Raw genomic sequence first — 21686 nt, 5'->3', positions numbered from 1 at the left:
GGTATGTTTTTCTAATTGGGTGTTATTTACGGTACCTCCTAGGATAAATTCAATAACGAGATGAGAGGCAGGAAGGATCTTGACAAGAATTCACGGCGTAGAATCGACGAGTTGGAACACAGCAACCAGAGCCTTCAGGTATTGAGCAAAAATCACATGGCTTTGGTGGATTCTGTTCACATTTTGTCATTTTGTTGTTTTCAAGTGAAATATCACGTCACTAAAGGATTCTGACTCACAAACACAAACGAATAAACAATGTTACTTAAAATTTATTGTTAGTCACCAACACGAAAACAGTTCACTGATTGATTATCATAAACTGCCAGATTTTCCTGTCAGTATTCAATGGTATTTGATAATTCTTACACTTGACATTTATTTTGGCGTCAGGAATCCAAAGATAAGCTCGCAGGAGAGTTGGATACAGCACAAAAGATGCTGGAGCGTCGTCAGTCTGACTTGAGAGATAGGTCGGAGGAGGGAGATAAAATTAGGGTACAGATTACTTAGATACTCCCAACAGAACGTTTTCCTGGTTTTACAGCATGACAAGAGCTCTCTTTGCTAGTCTACACCTTGCACCTTACACTCCTGTGGTCCTGGCTCTGACTGGTAAACCTATGGGACATGAAGGGCTGTTTCTGTTCTTCCATTCCATCAATCCACACATCTTCTATTCCACCATCCACATTCCGAATTCCTATTTACACGTTTCTATACGTTTCCCATTTCTCAGAAGGTTCATTTCTTCTGAGGATGATGTGTATTTCCGAGTGCTTTTACATGAAACTGTTTCAGCTCTTCAGCTAAACTCTTTCTCCTTGAATGGTCATAGCATGGTCATCTGGTTTAATTCACTTGATTTACCAACACTGCATGAAATTTATTGGTTCCAGTAGAAAAACTTTCCATTCTCTACTACTGTGTGGAAAGATCCTGCCTCATTTCTTTCTATTCCCATGAAAAGTCCAATTTTCTTTGTTTTGAATTTGATTATCAAGTTGTTGTATCAATTTTATTACTTTCAGCTCTCTTTACAAAGTAAAACTTCCTGAATATTTTTATTTGGCTCAATTTTATCAGTTTAAAAAAAGCTTGGCTTAACGTAATCGGTTGTTATAAAAAATGTCTTTGTTGACTTTATCATTTTGAAAGGCGGACTGTTGTGTGGAAAGCTGACACGTACTGCTGTACTGTTCAAACAATCTTTCCCATGAATATAGCCAACTAACATATTTCGCTGCCTCTTCCATCTTCCGTTAGGCTGAGAAGGCTGCCTTGAAAGCCGAGTTAGACAAGCAAGAGAAGGAGTTGACCATGTTGACTCATGCCAAGAATGACCTGGAGGTAGCTCACTCATTATCATACTCTGCATGGAATTTCAGTTATTATGATGTTATTTGATAATCGCTTTATTAGCTCACCTCTTAGCAGAGGTGAGCTTATCCCATACCGTGGCGTCCGTCGTCCGTCGTCGTCGTCGTCGTCGTCGTCGTCGTCGTCGTCGTCGTCCGTCGTCCGTTAGCAGGGCACGTTTCGTAACTGTTAGAGCTATTGAGTTGAAACTTGGTACACATGTACCCTTATGTAATGACACCTTGGAGACCAAGTTTCGGTCCGATTCGTTTCATGGTTTGGCCACCAGGGGGCCAAACGTTAAAAGTGAAAATATGCAATATCTCCCTTAATAGTAGTCGGGAAATTTTGAAAAAAATATGGTAGGTACTTCTAGCAAAGGTGCATCATATATCCTCCGGGTTTTTGATTTGACCTCCTTTTCAAGGTCACAGAGGTCAAATGGTGTAAATTGGCCGTTAGGATGTAACGATGGCACGTTTCTAAACTGCAATGACTATTGATACCAAATTTGGTACACATTTACCCCTTAGTCAGGTGATCTCAGGGACCGAAGTTTGGTCCAATATGATTCACCACTTGACCACCAGGGGGCAAAATCCAAAAACCTTAAAAATGTGATTATTCCTTAACTTCTTGCCCGATTGCCACCAATTTGATATCATGGGTACATCTAACCACCATACAGTATATGTCACACAGGTTTTTAATTTGACCTTCTTGTCAAGGTCACAGAGGTCAAATGGCGTAAATTCGCCGTCAGGCCGTAACTATGGCACGTTTCTTAACTGCAATGACTATTGATCACAAATTAAGTACACATGTACCCCTTGGTCAGGTGATCTTAGGTACCGAAGTTTGGTGCGATCTGATTTGCCGTTTGGCCTCCAGGGAGGGGGCCAAATCCTAAATTCTTCAAAATGCCATTATTCCTAGTAATGACTTGCCCGATTGGCACCAATTTTATATCATAGGTACATCTAATTCTAACAACCATTCGATGTGTCACCCGGGTCTTCTTTGATTTGACCTACTTTTCAAGGTCACAGAGGTCGAATGTACTGTAAATTTGCCATTTTGGGGAAACTGTAATTGCTTGGACCTACATCAAACCTAACACTACATGACACAATACCATGCTCTTTATACATCTTTCCTCCACATGAGGTGAGCACAATGGCCCTGGCCATTTCATTTCACTAGTTAGCTCGTATCAGAAACTGATAACAAGATATTGGTCTCTGGTTTTTAGCTCACCTCTTAGCAGAGGTGAGCTTATCCCATACCGTGGCGTCCGTCGTCGTCGTCGTCGTCGTCGTCGTCGTCGTCGTCGTCGTCGTCGTCGTCGTCGTCGTCGTCGTCGTCGTCGTCGTCGTCCGTCGTCCGTTAGCAGGGCACGTTTCGTAACTGTTAGAGCTATTGAGTTGAAACTTGGTACACATGTACCCTTATGTAATGACACCTGGGAGACCAAGTTTCGGTCCGATTCGTTTCATGGTTTGGCCACCAGGGGGCCAAACGTTAAAAGTGAAAATATGCAATATCTCCCTTAATAGTAGTCGGGAAATTTTGAAAAAAATATGGTAGGTACTTCTAGCAAAGGTGCATCATATATCCTCCGGGTTTTTGATTTGACCTCCTTTCCAAGGTCACAGAGGTCAAATGGTGTAAATTAGCCGTTAGGATGTAATGATGGCACGTTTCTAAACTGCAATGACTATTGATACCAAATTTGGTACACATTTACCCCTTAGTCAGGTGATCTCAGGGAACGAAGTTTGGTCCAATATGATTCACCACTTGACCACCAGGGGGCAAAATCCAAAAACCTTAAAAATGTGATTATTCCTTAACTTCTTGCCCGATTGCCACCAATTTGATATCATGGGTACATCTAACCACCATACAGTATATGTCACACAGGTTTTTAATTTGACCTTCTTGTCAAGGTCACAGAGGTCAAATGGCGTAAATTGGCCGTCAGGCCGTAACTATGGCACGTTTCTTAACTGCAATGACTATTGATCACAAATTAAGTACACATGTACCCCTTGGTCAGGTGATCTCAGGTACCGAAGTTTGGTGCGATCTGATTTGCCGTTTGGCCTCCAGGGAGGGGGCCAAATCCTAAATTCTTCAAAATGCCATTATTCCTAGTAATGACTTGCCCGATTGGCACCAATTTTATATCATAGGTACATCTAATTCTAACAACCATTCAATGTGTCACCCGGGTCTTCTTTGATTTGACCTACTTTTCAAGGTCACAGAGGTCGAATGTACTGTAAATTGGCCATTTTGGGGAAATTGTAATTGCTTGGACCTACATCAAACCTAACACTACATGACACAAGACCATGCTCTTTATCCATCTTTCCTCCACATGAGGTGAGCACAATGGCCCTGGCCATTTCATTTAACAGTTGTAAACCAGTTGAAGTGAACTTATCCCTGCATCCTGGTTGTTACATTGTCCTCAAACGACCAGCTTGGGTCAAATTGAAAATTAAAGTAAAAACACAACAGTACTTCCTATCGATAATGACGTGGACAAGGATGATTTATTATGTATTACGGTAGTAGAATGGAAATATCCTTCAACAAAACTCTTCCGACAAGGCTGAAAGTGCTGACATGTGAAATAAACAAGAGAATATTCAGCAGTCATATGTCTAAGCCCTATGGTTCTGACTCTGTCCTTCTCCATACAGACATCTATCCAAAACATGAAAGTGGAGAAAAAAGGTTTGGAGTGTACTATCGAGGATCTTGAAAAAGACTGTCAGGACAAGAAAAGGGAGTTAGAGAGACTTCAGGTAGAGCTCACGTTTTCACGAGGTGTTGGCTTTCGAAGGTTTTGTGATTGAAATATCTGTTTGGCATTGTCACTGCATAAAGGTTTGGTGTGGTCTGATTTCCGATCAGACCATGTTATTGTTTACTTTTGCTCACGTTGTGCTGAAGTTTTTGGTGTGTTTTCACCTCTGATACACGGTTATACCATTTGCAACATGGGGCATTTCCACCAACGAGAACTAACAGTCGTCTTCAACTGAACCAGAAGGATGTTGTTTGTGGAACATTCCATCGTAACACAGCTTCTTTCTTCTCAATTTCCCTCTGCTTTCTTAAGGGATCATCTCAAAATTGCTTGATTCCATGAAATATACATTTTTTTCATCTCTCTCTGAACCACCTCCCCTTCCCCTAACTGCCCCTTATTAAAAATGACTGATATCTCGCATGGACATTATATCTGGATGATGAAGTTTTTTAAAAAGATGAAAATTATTCCAAGCTGACCCCCTTCCCCTGAGATGAACTTCATATCTTAGCAATTTTGAGATGGCCCCTACAGTTTCTTGCTTTCAGTCAACTTAATGATTATAGAACATTTCATTTCCTGGTCATCATCGACCATTATATAAACCTATCTTTGACAGTTACAATTCTTTTTTCTCGTTTTGTAAAAAGAAAATGACATTTCGCCTCTTTCTGGATGAGTGCCTCTTGCAGTGCAGTGGACAATTTTGACAAGTTATGGTGTCAGGCTCTGTTAATTTTGACATAGCGACTGACCTGATGTTATCAAAGGCTGATGCCATAAGTCAACCATTTTGTTGTCTCACAACAGAGCTCACGACTAGAGGCGCTGATCAGGATGGAGGCAAGTTATGATATACTTTTCACCTTTTCCTTCCTTCAACTCTTTCAAATTTACTGTCCTCCCCTCTCTCTAACTAACTTCTTTAAACTCTTATTTCAAGCACACAAATGATGATGTCAATCATCATTTAGAGGATTTAGAAAATAAAATGCACGAGGCAGAGAAGCGTTTGGATGCACTGCAGGTATAATACATTCTCGAAGGTTTGCATGGTAGGATGTGGTCAGGTGTCAGCATCTCGGTGTTAGGAAACAAACTTAGAAATACTTGATGGATACTTCACTACCCATCTTTTGATCTTAACTTAGACTACACATATTCCGTCCTTACCCATCTCAACAGACACTTTCCCCAAAAAACATTTAAGGACTCTTGTTCATATATGTACAATTTGTTTGTGTCTCTGGATGTCATCAGGACTTGATGTACTTTTCACACTCCTGTTAGATTTACAGGTATTCAAGGTTGCATGAGACGAGGTGTTGGTTTTACTTGCTCTTTCCAACACTGTTATGCTTCACCTCCTTTTTGCGTTTTGTCCATTTCGTCGAAATAGTGAAGTAATATTCGAAGCCAGGGCCGCTGCTTCCGACTTCAGATACGATGTCATTATTTGCAGCTTATGCACACATCAAATTAAAGTGATTGGATATTCTCTTTATACTAGTTAAGGTGGCATCAGTATAAAACCATACTTCAAATTAGCTCTACTGAAGGTGTCTCGAGATGACTATAGCTAAGTCTCAAAGCCGAGTCAACCTCTCCATCATCTCATTCAGTTATTGATAACAGCAGCATTAGGACTTAACGCCGATGTAACTACTAAGGCCAATTAAGCCACCGAGTCCATACCTATTCAGTTCAGTCTGTACAAACTGTGATGAAAACCTTTATCAGCCCAGTCCTTTATATACTCAGATGATAACTTAAATCAGCTCCTTTAGCACTGCAACCAAGATTCATGTAAATGGTAGGATAGCAAAGATACAAGTGTATTAATGCTTATTTTCTCTCCAGACTAATTGTTTTGAAGAATCTCTAATTCCATGCTTTCTTTCCTCAAGTATGACAATGACAAGCTGAAGGCGTGCAACAAACAGCTCGAAGATGCCACCAATGACCTACAGCACGAAATCAGGCACAAAAACCGGGATATTGAGAGCTTAAAGGTAGCAATGGAATTCTATTTTCCACGTTTTTGGTGTTACCTTGGGCCCTCTCACGTTTTGGTGTTTTTAGTTCTTCAGTGTTATTCATATCACAGTGTTGCCTCACAACCAGCATCGATTATGCCACATCATTGAGTCTTCTATTTGGCTGTTCATGATGTAGCCATAGCCAAGAAAAAGGTTTAGAATTTGTTATAGGGGAAGAGGCAAAAGCATCTCATAACTGTAGTACACAATCAGGGATGTGACACATTGGTAGTTGGAGAATCCTCCTGCAAAGTATTTGATTTGACTGAAGCAACATATATTTCAGCTTTCTGAAGAACTTCGAAATTTGGAATTTGGACCAAAAATAAGCATTCATAGGTTTATATTGGCATCTTATGTTTCCTCACTCTATTAAAATGATAAACAAATGTGCCTTAATTTGACTTCCTCTATGGATCAAGGTAAAACGTGTTCCAATTCGAGCATGGCACATTCCTAGTTCCTCTAAACACCCTAGGATCGAACCGTCATAGGGGTAGGTGACACCCCAGTAGTCTCTGAGGAGGAGTCCAGCCTCTTCAAATTTGGTAATCAAAGTTTTTAATCAAACAAGTTTAGTTACTTTCTGTTCAAAACTGTTCAGGAAACCCTAGAAATCCGTGTGTTCGTTTATGTTGTAGAGCATTTATTATCACAACATTTTATTATTATAGACAAAATCTTTGGTAGAACCACATTGCCTTTTATTGGTCCCCAGAGATTAGCACCAGATCCTTGAATATTGTAAACTCCTTTGCAGACTTTAAATCAGCGCCCGAAGTGGCAGAAGTTGGAAACAAATTTCGAGATTTGGTATCCAGTTGAGAAGTGCATGAATGAATAAACTAGAGCAGAGTTTGGTGTGCTTATCAGTTGGTTACGAAATCTGGAAATTTTGTTCGAATTTCTCTGCCGATCATGGCACCGATTCTAATTCCTCGAAGGGGTATTGGTAGGTGTTGCTCCGTTCTGTTGTCTTATTTTGGTGAATGTGTTTAGCTTTCACTAAATATTGCTTGATATTAGATCGAAGACATCCATGTCAAAAACGGCATTCTTCTTGTCGCAAGGGTTATGAAATACCCAAAAGATTCAAACCTGGCAAACACCCAAATATGTCTTCTTCAAATCATGACATTGTAATATTTGAAAAACTGAAAAGAACTCGAATTTTCCTACAGCTTGCAAAAGATAAACAGGAGAAGGAGGCAGATGACTTGAGGAAGACGATTGCTGACACAGCAAAACAGATTGACACGTTACAACATGCTAACGATCGTTTGACCATCGCCGTGGACTCCTCCGTCAAGAACATCGAAAAGGAGATGCACATGTCGAAGGATAAAGGGAGAGAAGTGGATAGATTAAGGGTACATTGGCCTTTCATCGGTTGTTTCACTCGCTTTGGTTGGAAGTGGTCACCTTTGGCTTGTTTCCCTTACTGTTAAAGAAACACTGAATGAATTACTTTATCAGTCAGTTGCTTGGCTTGGAAAATATACCTGCAGATCATGATCTACACCTCTTGAAACTATAAGCAACACCCTTGCTTTCTTTTGAAGATGTCTCTTTTACTTTGGTTCCGGTTTGGGTATTCTTCTCTACTCATCTTCCTCTGATTCCACCCCTCGTTGCCAGTTTCGGTATTCTTCTCTACTCATCTTTCTCTGATTCCACTTACACCTTAGGTTTCCATATGGATTTCACAATGAAGATTTGGGGAGAAAAAAAACACTGTTGATTTCTTTTGCAGATTTTCCTTGTACTTTGGATTTCTGGTTTCGGTATTCTTGCATCTCTACTCAGCTTTCTTTAATTTGGTTCGGGGTTACCAGACCAGACATTTCATTTTACACCTCAGTTTCCATATGGTTTTGGCAATGGAAATTTACACAAAACATTTGAAGATACCCTATCATTCTGCTGCAAATAGTTTACTCTATTGAAAAGATCATATTTGGCATACTTGCTGAATTGTAAGACGAGATAATTCTTTTAAAAATCATCTTTCTTTAGACCATTATTACCAATGATTAGGGAATTTTGACTAACAATTCCATCACAATCCTCAACATATCATTGTAGGAGATAGGTCCATTTCTAATAGCCCCATAGCTCCTTCTCCTTTATCCCTCAACAGGATGAGAATACGAAACTGCTGACTGAATGTGAGCGTCTCACGCACGTCTCACAGGACATGCACATGCAGATGCACAGGGAGACGGACCGTCTTCAGAAACAATGTGATAAATTAGAGGTAGAGTTCCCCTTATTATGTTGCAGGTTGGGATTTTTCCTTTCCTTTTAGAAATCCATATCTTCTCGGAAAAAGGGCCTTGAGCTCATCTCCACTGTATGATTGCTGACTTATCACTATTCTTTCAACAATTTCTGATATTTCCCATATTTTTACAAGCCCTGGAGCTGGTTTGTGCAACATGTCTTTTAGCGGCCGCATAAGATAGTCAATTATTTTGAAAACAAAAAACTGACTCCAATTGTGATTCACTTCGTTTTGAAAGAGTTCCAATTGCTTTAGGATTTCAAGCTCCAGGAAAAATGCTGGTACCTTTGGTCAACTCTTAACCTTCTTTAGTGATAACTTACTTTGTCTCCTCTGCGTTTAGACTCAAGGAAACGACCTAAGAAAGGAACGCGCCGAAATCGTCCAACACGTTGGAAATCTGGAGAATAAAGTCAGGGAGCTAAATACAATGATACATGAGGCGCGGAAGGAGTCAGATGTCCTCAAGGTACAAGACGTTATGTGGAAATGGTGGCTTCTGTTCAGCATGTGGTCATAAAAAAAGCACTTTGGATTTTTCTTTTGCTTCGTTTTACTGACACTTTGTGTTTTTTTTCCCTTCTGCTCGGTATGGTGTATGGTGATGTGCCAATAGCTGACTGAAAGGTCAGTTTCCAATGGACATTTTCTTTTCCCAATTTTCAGTGATTTTGGTTGTGGAAATATTTCATCTATCTGCAAATCTCGTGGGCAGGAACAGGAGCTGGAAAAAGAGCGGGAGTTCACTGAATTTCTCATCAGAATTCTTGGTGTGCTCCGAAATCTTATATTCAATTTCAAATATTTTTCATAAATTTGGTAGGCCCCCCTTGGATCCATGCCTGGGTGTGGTTAAGTGTGCAGAAACTCACTGCACCGACTAATTTGATCAATTCTAGCTTTCAGCAGCCGTGAGGTCTTTTGCCAAGATTTCGTTTACTCCAACTTGACCTTTTCATCTTTCTCCCCATCCAGGTCGACATCCGAGAACTGAAACGTGAAAAATCTGAATTAAACTTTTATTGCACTAAGATTGAGGAGAGGATTGTAGATTTCAGAACAATGTTCTACGGGAAGGTCGAGGTAAATGCAGGAAATTGATTATCATTTGTCTCATTTGAAATTAGGATTGATATGTAACTTTACTTCATGGGTGTTCTGATTTGGTTGAAGGTTTGATTCAAACATCAATCTGGCATCTGTTTTCATAAGTCTAATAAGAATGTTCTCTATTATTTTCAGAAATTGGATTGGTTGCATTTATAATTCATGATATTTTGTGGAATTTTATCACCTTACTTGATATTTTGATATTTCATGGAGTTTTATTATCTTACATGACATTTTGTGGAGTTTGGTTACCTTACATATATCATTTGGTGATAATATAAAGCTGGGGTTATTTTCAGGTGAAGTTTTATCAAAATAAAGCAGGATGAGCGTTTAAGGACGCCGTTTTGATTACTGGTGTTCCAGGAGAATAGAAATGCAGTGTTGCACAATGCCGTAGTAAAGTTACTATGCATGCAAATTTGCTAAAACTTAGTATTCATAGTATTTGTATATCTGTCTACAAAACGGCATTGTTGAAAGTTATATTCAGTCCCTATTTACACAATTTCAAATTCAATTACAAATTTCAAATTTTTAATGAATGGCGTAGGCCTTCAAGCTGCAAAAGTCTTGTTGATGTTGTCGATAAAATGTGCTGAAGGTCATATTTCTCACCTGGTTTAAGGGTTCCAAGGAATCTCTCTATCGTGACAAGAAGGACCTTCTGGCAGCGATGCACGACTTGATGGAGAAGGCTAACTATAAATGTCATGAAGCTGATGAGCTCAAGGTAGACTAACGGAACTACTATCTGTCAGAGGAATGTGGCATATACTTTGCTTTTGGGGTTGGGGCATGGATTTTAATCCATCTTTTGGCTATAAAACCATCAAATTTTTATACTTCTTTATCTTAAGTTTGTGATTCTCAAAAATCTCTGAAAAAATTTAAGATTTCATGATTTTTAACTTGGTGGATCACAAAACGTCTCTCAGGCATTCCAATCAAAAACAATTTTTTGTCAATCGAGGGTATTCTTAAAATGCTCGAAAAATAAAACGCCAGCTCAAAATTGGTGGCTTGCTGTATCGTAAAAAGGGGTGGTGGGTTGGTCAAGTAGTGCTTACAAGATCTAGATGGTACTGTTATCAAGTTTGTAGTGAACTTGGGATATAATGCATGGTATTTGGTTTTGGGTTTATAGTTGAGTTGAATTAGTGGATTATAGGTTAATATCATGGGCACACTATTATTTTGAGAGCAGGGATGCTATTAGGGAAGATTTGAGGTACAGGTACATGTATAACTTGCAGTGCAGTGAATAGATTTGTTGTGTTTGTAATGATGACTGAAAATTGACACTTGAATGGTTACAAGTTTAGACAGTTCATTTATTATCATCATTATCATCATTATCATCATTACCGGCGTTGTAACCCTATTGGATTTTTGCCGGAGGTATGGAGTCCACTATAGGCTACTGTCCACCTATGTAGGATCTTTTACTTGCCCTGGCATAGACACTCAGGTACAAGGGACCACGGCTTTTAGTCTCATCCGACAGACCCTCGACTATTTCATACGTTAATGTACGTGTTGTGAAGAGCCAGGAATTTTAGTTCCTTGAAAGCCACGCCTGTTCATCCAGACATACGATCCCGGGTTCTCCCCGGAATCGAATCCGGGCCCTATTGCGTGGTAGCCAGCAGTGTTAAGAACTAGGCTATGAGGCTCCTTATTTGATGAATGCCAGGCAATGCTGTGGCAATCTTTTTCTCAAACATGTTAAATGATGACTGATCTTCTGGTCTGTTCTGTTGCTGCATTTCTTTCATTAATGCTTGCGTTTTGTTTCTTGAGGAAATCTAAACAATGACGTAGATAACTGCCACACCATCTTATCTTGTGTATCCCCTGCTTTACCTGTCAGAGAAGAGCAACGATGCAACCAGCAACAGCCAGTATGCCTTGTTAGAGATTTTGTCACCAATAGTTTCACCAATGCTTGCGTTTTGTTTGTTGAGGAAATCTAAACAATGACATAGATAACTGCCACACCATCTTATCTCATGTATCCCCTGCTTTACCTGTCAGAGAAGAGCAATGATACAGCCAGCAAGAGCCAGTATGCCTTGATAGAGATTTTGTCACCATTAGTTTCACCAATGCTTGCGTTTTGTTTCTTGAGGAAATCTAAACAATGACATAGATAATTGCCACACCATCTTATCTTATGTGTCCCCTGCTTTACCTGTCAGAGAAGAGCAACGATGCAACCAGCAACAGCCAGTATGCCTTGTTAGAGATTTTGTCACCAATAGTTTCTCCTATAAGTTCAGTTGCTTTTCTTTCAGGTTATGACTATTAAAAAGTGATGTTTTTGTCTCATATCCTGTGGCACATGTGCCGGACTCTTGTCTCTGAATTTGCTTTTCACCCTATTGCGTACAGTCAAGTCACCCTGGACACCTTTCTTATTTTTTCTTTCGAGTTCTTTTTTCTTGTATTTTAAGGAATAATTTTGCAGCAGCTGTCAGCCTCTGACATAAAGAGGACCATATTGTGTACTTATGTGAAGAATGGTCTTGAAAAGCAACAGTAAACAAGAGCATTCTGTGTTATATATTCTGTGTCAATGCTATTAAGCTGGCTGTTGGGCATCTGTTACACATAGTCCTATACTTTTAAGGGCTTTTGTACAGACGCTCTCAAGCGGCTAAATAGCGACAACACAGTATAAAGCAACCTTGCCAAGTTACCATTAGTTATATTATTCATCAGTCTATATTTTGTCTTATCTATTTTCCAGAACAAATTAGACTCCTCAAGTCATGAAAACGACCATTTGAAACACCAGCTACAACACGCCAATGACAAGGTTAGTACTTTTGAAGGGTTTTGGCGATTTGGATGCAGTTCTTAAAGGGGTCCACCATTCATCCAGACTATTTAAGCTACAATGTACATGCTGATGCCCAATAAATCATCATGTCTATATCAAATTTAACATATGAACTCAAGATGTATCATAATATCATAATCATAATTTCGTTGTTCTAAACTGGCGTAATTGCAGGGAGTGATCGGTGCAGCTTAACTTTTCTGTCCCTTTCTCTCTGACAGCTGTCTGAGGTCATAGCCTCACTATCACTCTACGACCTCGAGGAACTCTATAAAGAATTCACCGCCAATACGTCCGATGACGCTTACACCGCTAGCTCAACAGAAAATAGCGATCGCTCGTACATTTACGAAAATGCTAACAAAGTCACATCGGTTGTGACGCGCGTCTTAACAACTCACAGCCTCTCGTCTCGATCCGAGACTTGTTTTGTTGATAACATTTTAACCATTACTAATCGTTCAACTCATAAAATGAAAACTAAAGTGACTACTACCACTAGAATCATGGATAAGCAACGCTTTTATGACCATTTAACAGTTACAAGTTGACGCTTTTTCTTTTAGCCTCTAAACTACATGTTTTAATCTGTTACTAATTATTAACTCCATAATACTTCATAACACAAAGTCTAGTCAATTCTTTTCTGATGGAAGGCTGATTCTGACTAGAAAAGTATTAACCGTGCACGGTTTAGAAAGGTTTCTCCGGGTGGTCCTGTGTGATTGCAAAAATTATCAAGTTAGTTTTTGCCTCCTTCCGATACCCTGCATTGTCGTTCACTGATAATGCTGACAGCTCGACACGCAGTTTGCTCTTTGGACTTCAGTCAATAACAAAACAGTTTGACTGTGGCCAATCGGACAGAAATTGCTTCTCAGCGCATTGTTGAGATAGTGTAATCAAGCCAGGCCTTTGTGGGTAACCTTCCTAAGTCGCTTTCAACCCCCTTGGCCTTAGTTACAGCAGCAATTGTAGGGGTCGCCGTTAGTTAAACCCATCAATTCTATCGCAGCTTGCAGAACTCGCCACCAGCTTATCGCTCGCAGAATCTGAACACGTTCGCGACATGCAGGACGCTCGCGGGAAGGTCGCCAATATGGTGGATATGAACCGATACAACGAGACGGCGGTCAGGGGGGCCGAGCTGGAGAGGAAGGTGAAGGATTTGGAGGCGGCACTGCACTTACGCTCCAACGAGACCAACAAGATGTTGATAAGTAAGTTGGATGAGATTGAGATTGAGACTCAGGAGTCGAGGTTCAAATCTTATATCGACCTGGATTGAAATTGTGTGGTTCTAAAGTCCGTTTCGCATTCTTTTTGATACGTCCTGTGCACCATTAGAACATCTGAAAAGTGGCTTTAGACTGACAGATTATAGGTGTGCAGATGAAAATGGTTTTGTTGATTAAAATTGAAGCAATTGTTAACCAAAATCAGTGCCCTTTATGGCAGTATGGTAATGCTAAAAATATGTCATGATACAATTGAAATCTGGGTCAATCAGATGCATAACTCACATACCATATCATATCAGTAAGCAATATTGGAATCATTTCTAGCATTCTAGTATCATGAATAGATCTGGGAAAGCTCGAGAGGGTATATTCTTTGTTACAATTCATATTCTGTCGTTTTGGTCTAGTGATTTGGGATTTGGAAATGGTGGATTGGGATTCGGGCTACCTTGTTGTCATTTGATTTTAAACATGTTTAGACGGTGTTAGCCCTCTCACTCGGATATATTTAGGATGTATATCAAAAGTATAGGAAATAATCCACGTGTTGATTGTCATTACGTTGTCTCACGTCTGTCTCAGTTAAATTTGAAAGGTAAATATTGGCTCTTTGAACCCTGCAGTTCTGTAAGATGGGGTGACATTGGCACCAAGTGGAGTGAAAGTGTCCCATAGTTTTCCACCCTACATACATGTTCATGATAAATTTTCTATTTCAAAATTGTTCAATTGAATCACTCTACATAAAGATGTTAAAACATAACCCAAATGGCTAAAGGTTTTGGGCAATTTCAACCCCCCCCCCCCCCACCCGGCTTTACGTCGGAGTCCTTAAAGAAGTATTGGATATTGTTCAACATTTCCTCTTATCCCTCCACTCAATGTTTCAGATGCACAAGGTGACTTTGACCGAGCTCTGATGGACGCCAAGGAGGGCAAACAGGACGCCAACCGAAAGCTTGAGATGACGAGAGGTTTACTTCATGAGCACGTAGAAAAGTTAAAGATTCAGGTATAACCATGCTGTAGAGATCTTGTTTCGTTTCCCATTCCGTTTATGACCCTAGCGCCATAGCGTTTACTCCTATGATTCGCTACAAAAAGCTTGATACTGTTTTCTGTTTCAGCTTGAGCACAATACCAAGTCGGACCTGCTAGTCCAAGATCTGTACAAGGAGAACGCCCAGCTGATGAAGGCGTTACAAGTCACGGAGGAGAGGCAAAAACAAGCGGAGAGGAAGGTGTACAAGTTGGAGGAAAAATGTGCCGCATTACAGAAACTTTTGAATAAAATTGTACCAATGGCGATGGAGTGACAATACTAAAAATGTCCTAAGTGGGTTAAATTATTTGTTCGTCCATGATCGTGCTCCTCCATTTTTTGTCCCTCTCAGTTTAGTCGCCTGTTGATGCTAAACTTCAATTGTCTATTAAAGGGTGACGATGTGCCAGAGCACTGGTATCCAATTGGTGTTCTCTAGGTCACTAAAATGCACCGTTGGGCCTGGTTTGACTTCATTATAAAGAGTTTCCTCGTACAGCAGGAATAGTGCTTGTGTCATTGCGATAGGAGAGCCATCTATCAATGAAATCATGTACCTTAACCTGGCCCACCTGGCTCTTGCTTATAGTCAACCTTTGAATTTCTTGTTTTAGGGGTCGTAGCAGTGTAATAATATGTATAATAGCTGTACATTCTATTCATTTATTCTAACTGTGATAGGTAGAACTCTTTTCCTTGTCTAATCAGTTCTGTTTGTTAATGATCATGAGAACTTATCAGTGCTTTTTCAAGTTTTCTGCCTCAACTTTGAAGTGTATGAAGTGGGACAGGTTATGAAGTTATGTACAAAATAAGATAACAATTAATGCTGTGTACTTTTAGTAATATCAAGAACTGGTAAAGATTAATCTTTTTTGATTCTTGGTAATTTCATCTCTTTGTTTGAAATAAGATGTGATTTTTTCTTTTGAGATTTTACTGCTCTCCTCCAGTAGGCCTCGAGGTGTTTGATCATAGGCCAGTTTGATCTTTTTAAGCAGGAATATTTCAATGTCAAAGTTAAAAAGTTGAGCGGGCATGGTTGGGGGTGGGCTGAGAGGATTATGGGGTGATCCCCAGAAAATCAAGTTGAACGTTCGGGCCTTTGATATGAAAGGAGCTGCATTGCCAAACCTGTTGTCAGAATCATGTTTTAAATCTGTAAGATGAAAGTCTGCTCAAATCTTCTCCTACCAATTTCTGCTGACATTCCATCCAACTGGTGGTGCTATATCGAATGGGGTTGTTTCGGGTCTTTATTTTCGAAATTTCAAAAGAAGGATATATCCTTTCATTGAAAAATTATTTCGGAGAAGGTTTTGTGCAGAATATTTTTGCTTTACCATTCAGTGGAACAGTCTTAATAATTGACTTATAATGAACCGTTCTTGGCATTCTTATGAAATCATTTGGTTCTGTTATTTTGGCTCTAAGGCTGAGAGTCATAATTAAACAGTCTTAATAATTGACTTACAATGAATCCTTTTGGGCATTGGAAATTGGCTTAGGCGACAGTGGCGCTGTCTCGCGGCAGAAAATAGAACTGAAATATTCGTCCAAAGCTCTCAGTTCCACGTTCTACCGCTAGACAGCACCACTGTCGCCTAAGGCATAATGTTGTTTTGGCAATAATGTTTTAGTAGGGTGTCGGCATGTTTTTAAAAGAACATTTTATGGTATAAATGTGCAATATTCATAGATTTCAGAGCAAGGAAAATTTGAGAGTTAATTAACCTGAAGTTAATATGTCATATCAATGAAGTAAAATTGGCTGGTTCAGACATTCCAATAATGCTGACTGCTGTATTGAATTATTTTTTCTTCCGATCATGTAGAAAAGATGAGCCACAATGTATAGATTGTGCGCTGTCTGTAGACTTGTCAGGTTATTTGTATATTTTTTATGAGTAGGAATAAAGTTATGCTGTACAGATATTTTAATGCTGCCTCCTGTTGTTTTTAGCTCAGCTGACAAAGTCAGCAGAGCTAGTCCAATAGCTATTCGAATGGTGTCCGTCCTTCCGTCCATTATCTCTGTGTCCGTCCTTCCATCCATTATCTCTATCAAATTCCCTTAGTTTAATACTGATTACCTTCCAAAGTCATGAAAACCAATCAAGGACAGGACCTAGTATGGAATTGCTTAGGCGACAGTGGCGCTGTCTCGTGGCAGAAAAGAGAACTGAAATATTCGTCTAAACCTCTCAGTTCCACTTTCTATCGCTAGGTAGCATTACAGTCGCCTAAGTCACTTTCCTATGAAATTGAGCATGTTTTTAGGCCTTTTGCATGAAAATATTTTTGGTATTGCCAATGAGATGGGACACAGGGTGGTCTTGTAAATAACCTAGACAGATCTACCATTTTTTTCTTGTCTTGGATAAAGATTTTTAAACTTTTGATGACTGTGGTGATGATGGACTGGAACCTAGGCCTACCTCCATGCAATTGCGGTAAGACTTTTTGACAAAGAACCTAGCCCAGCAAACGCCTCTCTATTAAGAACCCTAGTTTTAGTCCCAAATATTTAGTTTCCATTAAATTTGTCCTCTCTAATCAGGACACCTCTAGGACAGCACTTGTCAGTCTCAAGTGTCCTTGATAGAGTGGTTCTTCTGTACTCCTTTGTTCCGCAATCCATTGCTGTACTTGTCACTCCAGAGCTAAACAAATCTGAAGCTAATAATTAGAATTAAGCAAATGGACTTACTAGGTTTTCTACTGTATTAGAGGGGACGGAGGGCTTCACTTCTCTCCAAGGGATGATGTCGGAACCTACTCAACACCAGCTCAAGCATTGGCTAACCACAGGTTGTGACCTGGTCCCTATCAACGTTTGCAGCATAGTGAGAGAGGGCTACTTATTTACTATGTGCATTCCGGGGGGGGGGCCAAGATTAAATTTCACCTTGGACATTGTTGGACAGCTAGGCCATAATCACTGGTTGTGACATTGTCCCCATGGCATATACCACACTATTCTATACTCCGTACAAATCTTTACGTCACACCCCAAAACGAATCCGAATCAAATTCATTAGTGTCCATTACAGGTTGTGACATTGTCCCAGTCATGCAATAAGATCAAACCAAACATTGAAGTGGTGAAATTCAAAGACACCTATGCCTGATTAATACAGGACCACATTTTCCAGGCATAAGAGAAACAACTCTAAGGTGACTACTCTGTAGATTCTTGAAATGCTATTTTCTTCAGAGCATTACTAGTTTATTCCGAGGAAAGCATTTCTTCTGCTTTATATTTGCGTAGTTTCTTCTGCAGCTCTCATCTAACAATGTAACGCAATAAACACTAAAGCAAACGAGCATAGTTTACAATTTTATTCTTCATTGAAATTTACAACAAGGACAGGTTGTAGGCCTCAAAGGGGCATGACCGCCGTCATGCCCCTTTAACATCGCCATTTCTCCGTCATCGGGTCAATCGGGCTGCAAACTGAGGGATGGACGGTAATGATATTTTCAGACCGATCAGAGTGTCACAAGTTCAGAGCGAAATCACCAGATAGTAATATGGAGTTACACCAAAAGGCCGACCCCTCACTTCATTTGTGAATAGGTGTTGGATATTTTTGTCACATTTAATGGACCCAGTCCAACAATGTCTGGAGGGTTCAGTGTGGCAAATCACATAGGTTTTTAAAAGTGAAAAAAAAAGGTCACAATGCTGAGCTAAGCAACAGTAGCTAGAATACCAGGTGTTGGATATTTTTGTTACATTTAATTGAGCCGGTCCAAAAATCTTTTGAGGGATTAATAGCAATGCAGTTGATCATGATGTCTTTTTTAAACTGAAAACAAATAGGTCACTAACACTTCCTTAAACTACAGTGGCAAACAAGATGACCCTTGTTCCATTGTACAATCTTTACTCCAATCTTTTCAAATCACATACTAGTACTACAGAGCGCAAAGTACAAAGTAACAGGCCTAAATGGGTCTGCTCATGATAAAGTAGAATCACAGAAACTATCCTCAAATGAGCCATTGAATGTGACATGCAACAAACAACACTAATTTACAAAGGATGAGAAAGAGTTGGCGTAATGCCACGTAACTATCAGGTAATTGCCCTCTGTACTGGTGATAATCAGACTGGCCTGAAATTCTCATTATCGACCACTCCTCAGTGGAAATGAATCCAACAAAAAATGGGGTCATTGTATACAGTGGTACTGTATTACCCCGATGAGAAGCACTTTACTGATGTCCCCCACTCTCAACTAAGATATTTGTGCGCATACCGGTTTGACTACGGGCTGAAGTTGACGATGTACTCCTGACGGAGCCATTGGGTGCTTCGCCCGCTCATTGACCGAGGCATGGTGACCTGGAGACAGTGACCGGATTAGCACTAGCTGGTCGAAGGACACTTCACAGGGCGTCAATTCGCAACTTCTCATCATTTTTAAGGCACGACCTATTCACGTGGACCAAGTCTTACCCAGAAACCTACTCCTTACGTAGCGTGGGGTACCAACCCACCGCAGATTCAGGAGTGTGCAATGGTTTCGGAATATCCTACACCCAATTGTGCTGCCCATTCGCAATAGGTTTAACCACCGTCATGCGCCCCTGACATCGCCATCTCTCAGGCGGTAACAGGCAATGGTGCAATCTGGCTGCAAATTTTTCCCAGAGGGGTGAGATAATGATTATTTAAGACCTATCTGAGTGTCACAAGTTCAGAGCGAAATCACCTGACAGTTATATGGAGTTGCACCAAAATGCAGACTCTTCATTTCACTTGTAAATAGGCATCGATTATTTTTGTTACATTCAATGGACCCAGTCCTACAATCTCTGGAAGGACCTTTCGTGCGGCAAATCGCATAGGTTTTTTAAAGTGAAAACAAAAAGGTCACTACACATTAGCTAAGCTACAGTAACTAGAATACCAGGTGTGGATATTCCATTGTACAATCTTTACTCCAATAACCAGATTTTTACAAATTTTCAATTCACATACTACAGAGCACAAACTACACAGTTATACAAGGACAGAAAATGCTGTCACACCATAGTTGAATTCCACTGCTTTCCATTTATCCCAGCAAAGAAACTGTGGATACCCTTGATAATGCACATAACTATAGATGATAGATGTCTTTTCCAGTCAGAATGGAAGGGGCCCTATCGTGTTCTTGACATTTGAACTTGGTTGACGTGATCCTTGTCCATAACCTAGCTTGTTTACGAGAGATGTCACAGGGCTCTACCAGCTTCAATTACCAGTGGTTTATAAGTTGAGGTGCTGAAAATAAGACAATAGACATTTTCTACAAAGATAGAGTTTTTAGAAACAGCTCCATGAAAGGCCTCTGGCTTACTAAGAGGAGGTTGTCAAATGCACTAGGACATCATACAGTGATTGCAGTTCACTCTGAAACCTTATCCGCCAGGAACTTGCCAGCACTACTGACTAACAACTATTTAGAATGTTAACATTTCTATTTAAGGAACACAACAGGACCGTACTAGACCAGTGTAAGGACTATAATCTTTTATAAACTTATTGACTGATGATGTTCTCGTCATTCTGGACATACTTGCTTTCTGATAAGTTATCTGGCAGGCAGGCTACTGTACATCTATCCTGCACAGATTCACAATGCACACCAACCTTGTATTCTAAGATTGCTTGTCCATGCAACGACATTGTAGATTCATTCATCATTTTCTCTAGTCAGATTTTGCTGCAGTCAGCTAATCACAGTGAAATCTTGTTAGTGGTGTAGGAGTTGCAACCCTCAGCATGTGGACTGATCTTGGCTTGATTACCTGGAGGACGATGGTGCGGTAGCCTTTCTCCTTTCCAGTCAGTACCATCAGATGGACAAGCTGGAAAGGGACACAGTTTTCATTAATAAATCTGGCTTTTCCACACCTAGATAATCATCTGCCAAACTTGAAGACACTCAGGCAAATACGAAGCTGTTTTAGAAACAAGTGCCATAAGGGAGCATCCATTAAGTACGTACGCACTGAGGGGGGAGGGGGGTCTATGAAATCTGTACACTATGTGTACAGGGGGAGGGGGGGTTAATGGTCTTGCGTACGTACGCAACCCAAGAACCATTTTTTGAACAAATAAAAAATAAATATTATCATAATAATCTTCTCCTCTTTCTTATTCTTATTTGGATAATCATACTTGTTTTTCACAAGATGTGTGAACTCATACGCTTCTGGGTTCGGATGTTACCCGACTACAATGTTTTAGCAATTTCCCGGTAATGCGTGTAGCCGTCGGGTCTCAAAATTGGCATTTTCGTGCGTACGTACTTAATGGACACTCCCTAACCTGCCATAAACAGACCACTGGTCTGAAGTGCAATACAGACAACCATCACGTTTGCTCAGACTCTGTGAATAGTTGTCAGTAACTTGTTACACACATTCAGCAAGATAAAATGTTGAGAACTGTCTGCGTTGTTGTCAAGTTTCTTATGCCTTATTTAGGCCAACCTACCTTCAGTCCACACAGGGAACTCCTGCTGTTTTTCATCACAAAATGCCTTGGATGGTGTATCAATGTGATGAAATGCTAAACACCATCTCCAAGGAGGATACCGCGGTGACGTCACGGCTTTTCCAAGATGGCGCTGCATATTGTAAACAAACTCGATCCACGGCCAAGGGAAAATCAAGTCATCAAAAAAGTTAGATTTTTCGCATCAAATCAGAGTTATTAGTACTTTGCTGCTATGAAATAAATCTTCAGACAATAAGCTATCATTTGAATAATGAAAAGTGCTGTTTTGATGGGGAAAAATAGGGTTTTTTAAACCAAATAGCCGGCACCGATCTTCCAAAATTAGCGATGGTTTCAAAACAGTCTCCCAGATATGGGGCAATCTCTTCATTATCATAATGGGATTTGGAGGCATGTTTACAGATTTTACAAGTTCGAGACCTGTA

The 21686-nt window shown here is 40.1% G+C and overlaps 1 protein-coding gene and 1 long non-coding RNA gene across 30 annotated transcripts in view; one reads left to right on the top strand and one right to left on the bottom strand.

Moving 5' to 3' along the window:
• LOC135485652 (ninein-like protein) overlaps positions 1 to 16685 on the top strand; it is a 78515-nt gene extending 61830 nt beyond the window's left edge. For 24 of the 29 annotated variants that reach the window (XM_064767945.1, XM_064767955.1, XM_064767946.1 and 21 more), the window contains 14 exons: positions 43 to 138; positions 394 to 498; positions 1267 to 1350; positions 4071 to 4175; positions 5127 to 5210; positions 6091 to 6195; positions 7404 to 7592; positions 8363 to 8479; positions 8850 to 8975; positions 10245 to 10349; positions 12369 to 12437; positions 13477 to 13681; positions 14593 to 14714; positions 14830 to 16685. In XM_064767945.1, coding sequence (XP_064624015.1) covers positions 43 to 138; positions 394 to 498; positions 1267 to 1350; positions 4071 to 4175; positions 5127 to 5210; positions 6091 to 6195; positions 7404 to 7592; positions 8363 to 8479; positions 8850 to 8975; positions 10245 to 10349; positions 12369 to 12437; positions 13477 to 13681; positions 14593 to 14714; positions 14830 to 15018 — 1701 coding nt within the window. In that variant the 3' untranslated portion in view covers positions 15019 to 16685. Of the gene's footprint in view, positions 1 to 42; positions 139 to 393; positions 499 to 1266; positions 1351 to 4070; positions 4176 to 5126; positions 5211 to 6090; positions 6196 to 6644; positions 6771 to 7403; positions 7593 to 8362; positions 8480 to 8849; positions 8976 to 10244; positions 10350 to 12368; positions 12438 to 12682; positions 13682 to 14592; positions 14715 to 14829 lie in introns of those variants that run through there. The other 5 variants (XM_064767954.1, XM_064767952.1, XM_064767962.1 and 2 more) reach the window with 5 other exon arrangements.
• Positions 16686 to 18119: 1434 nt separating this feature from the next.
• On the bottom strand, positions 18120 to 21334 carry LOC135484909 (uncharacterized). The gene is made up of 3 exons (XR_010446492.1): positions 21238 to 21334; positions 20389 to 20606; positions 18120 to 20019 (listed from the first exon to the last, which is right to left on the bottom strand). It is a non-coding gene; the product is annotated as an uncharacterized LOC135484909 (long non-coding RNA).
• Between the last annotated feature and the right edge of the window lie 352 nt (positions 21335 to 21686).

The sequence above is a fragment of the Lineus longissimus genome, chromosome 3, assembly GCF_910592395.1.
Source record: "Lineus longissimus chromosome 3, tnLinLong1.2, whole genome shotgun sequence".
Lineage (NCBI taxonomy): Eukaryota > Metazoa > Nemertea > Pilidiophora > Heteronemertea > Lineidae > Lineus > Lineus longissimus.
The sequence above is the reverse complement of the archived record's forward strand: the minus strand, read 5'-3'. Positions and strand labels throughout refer to the sequence as shown.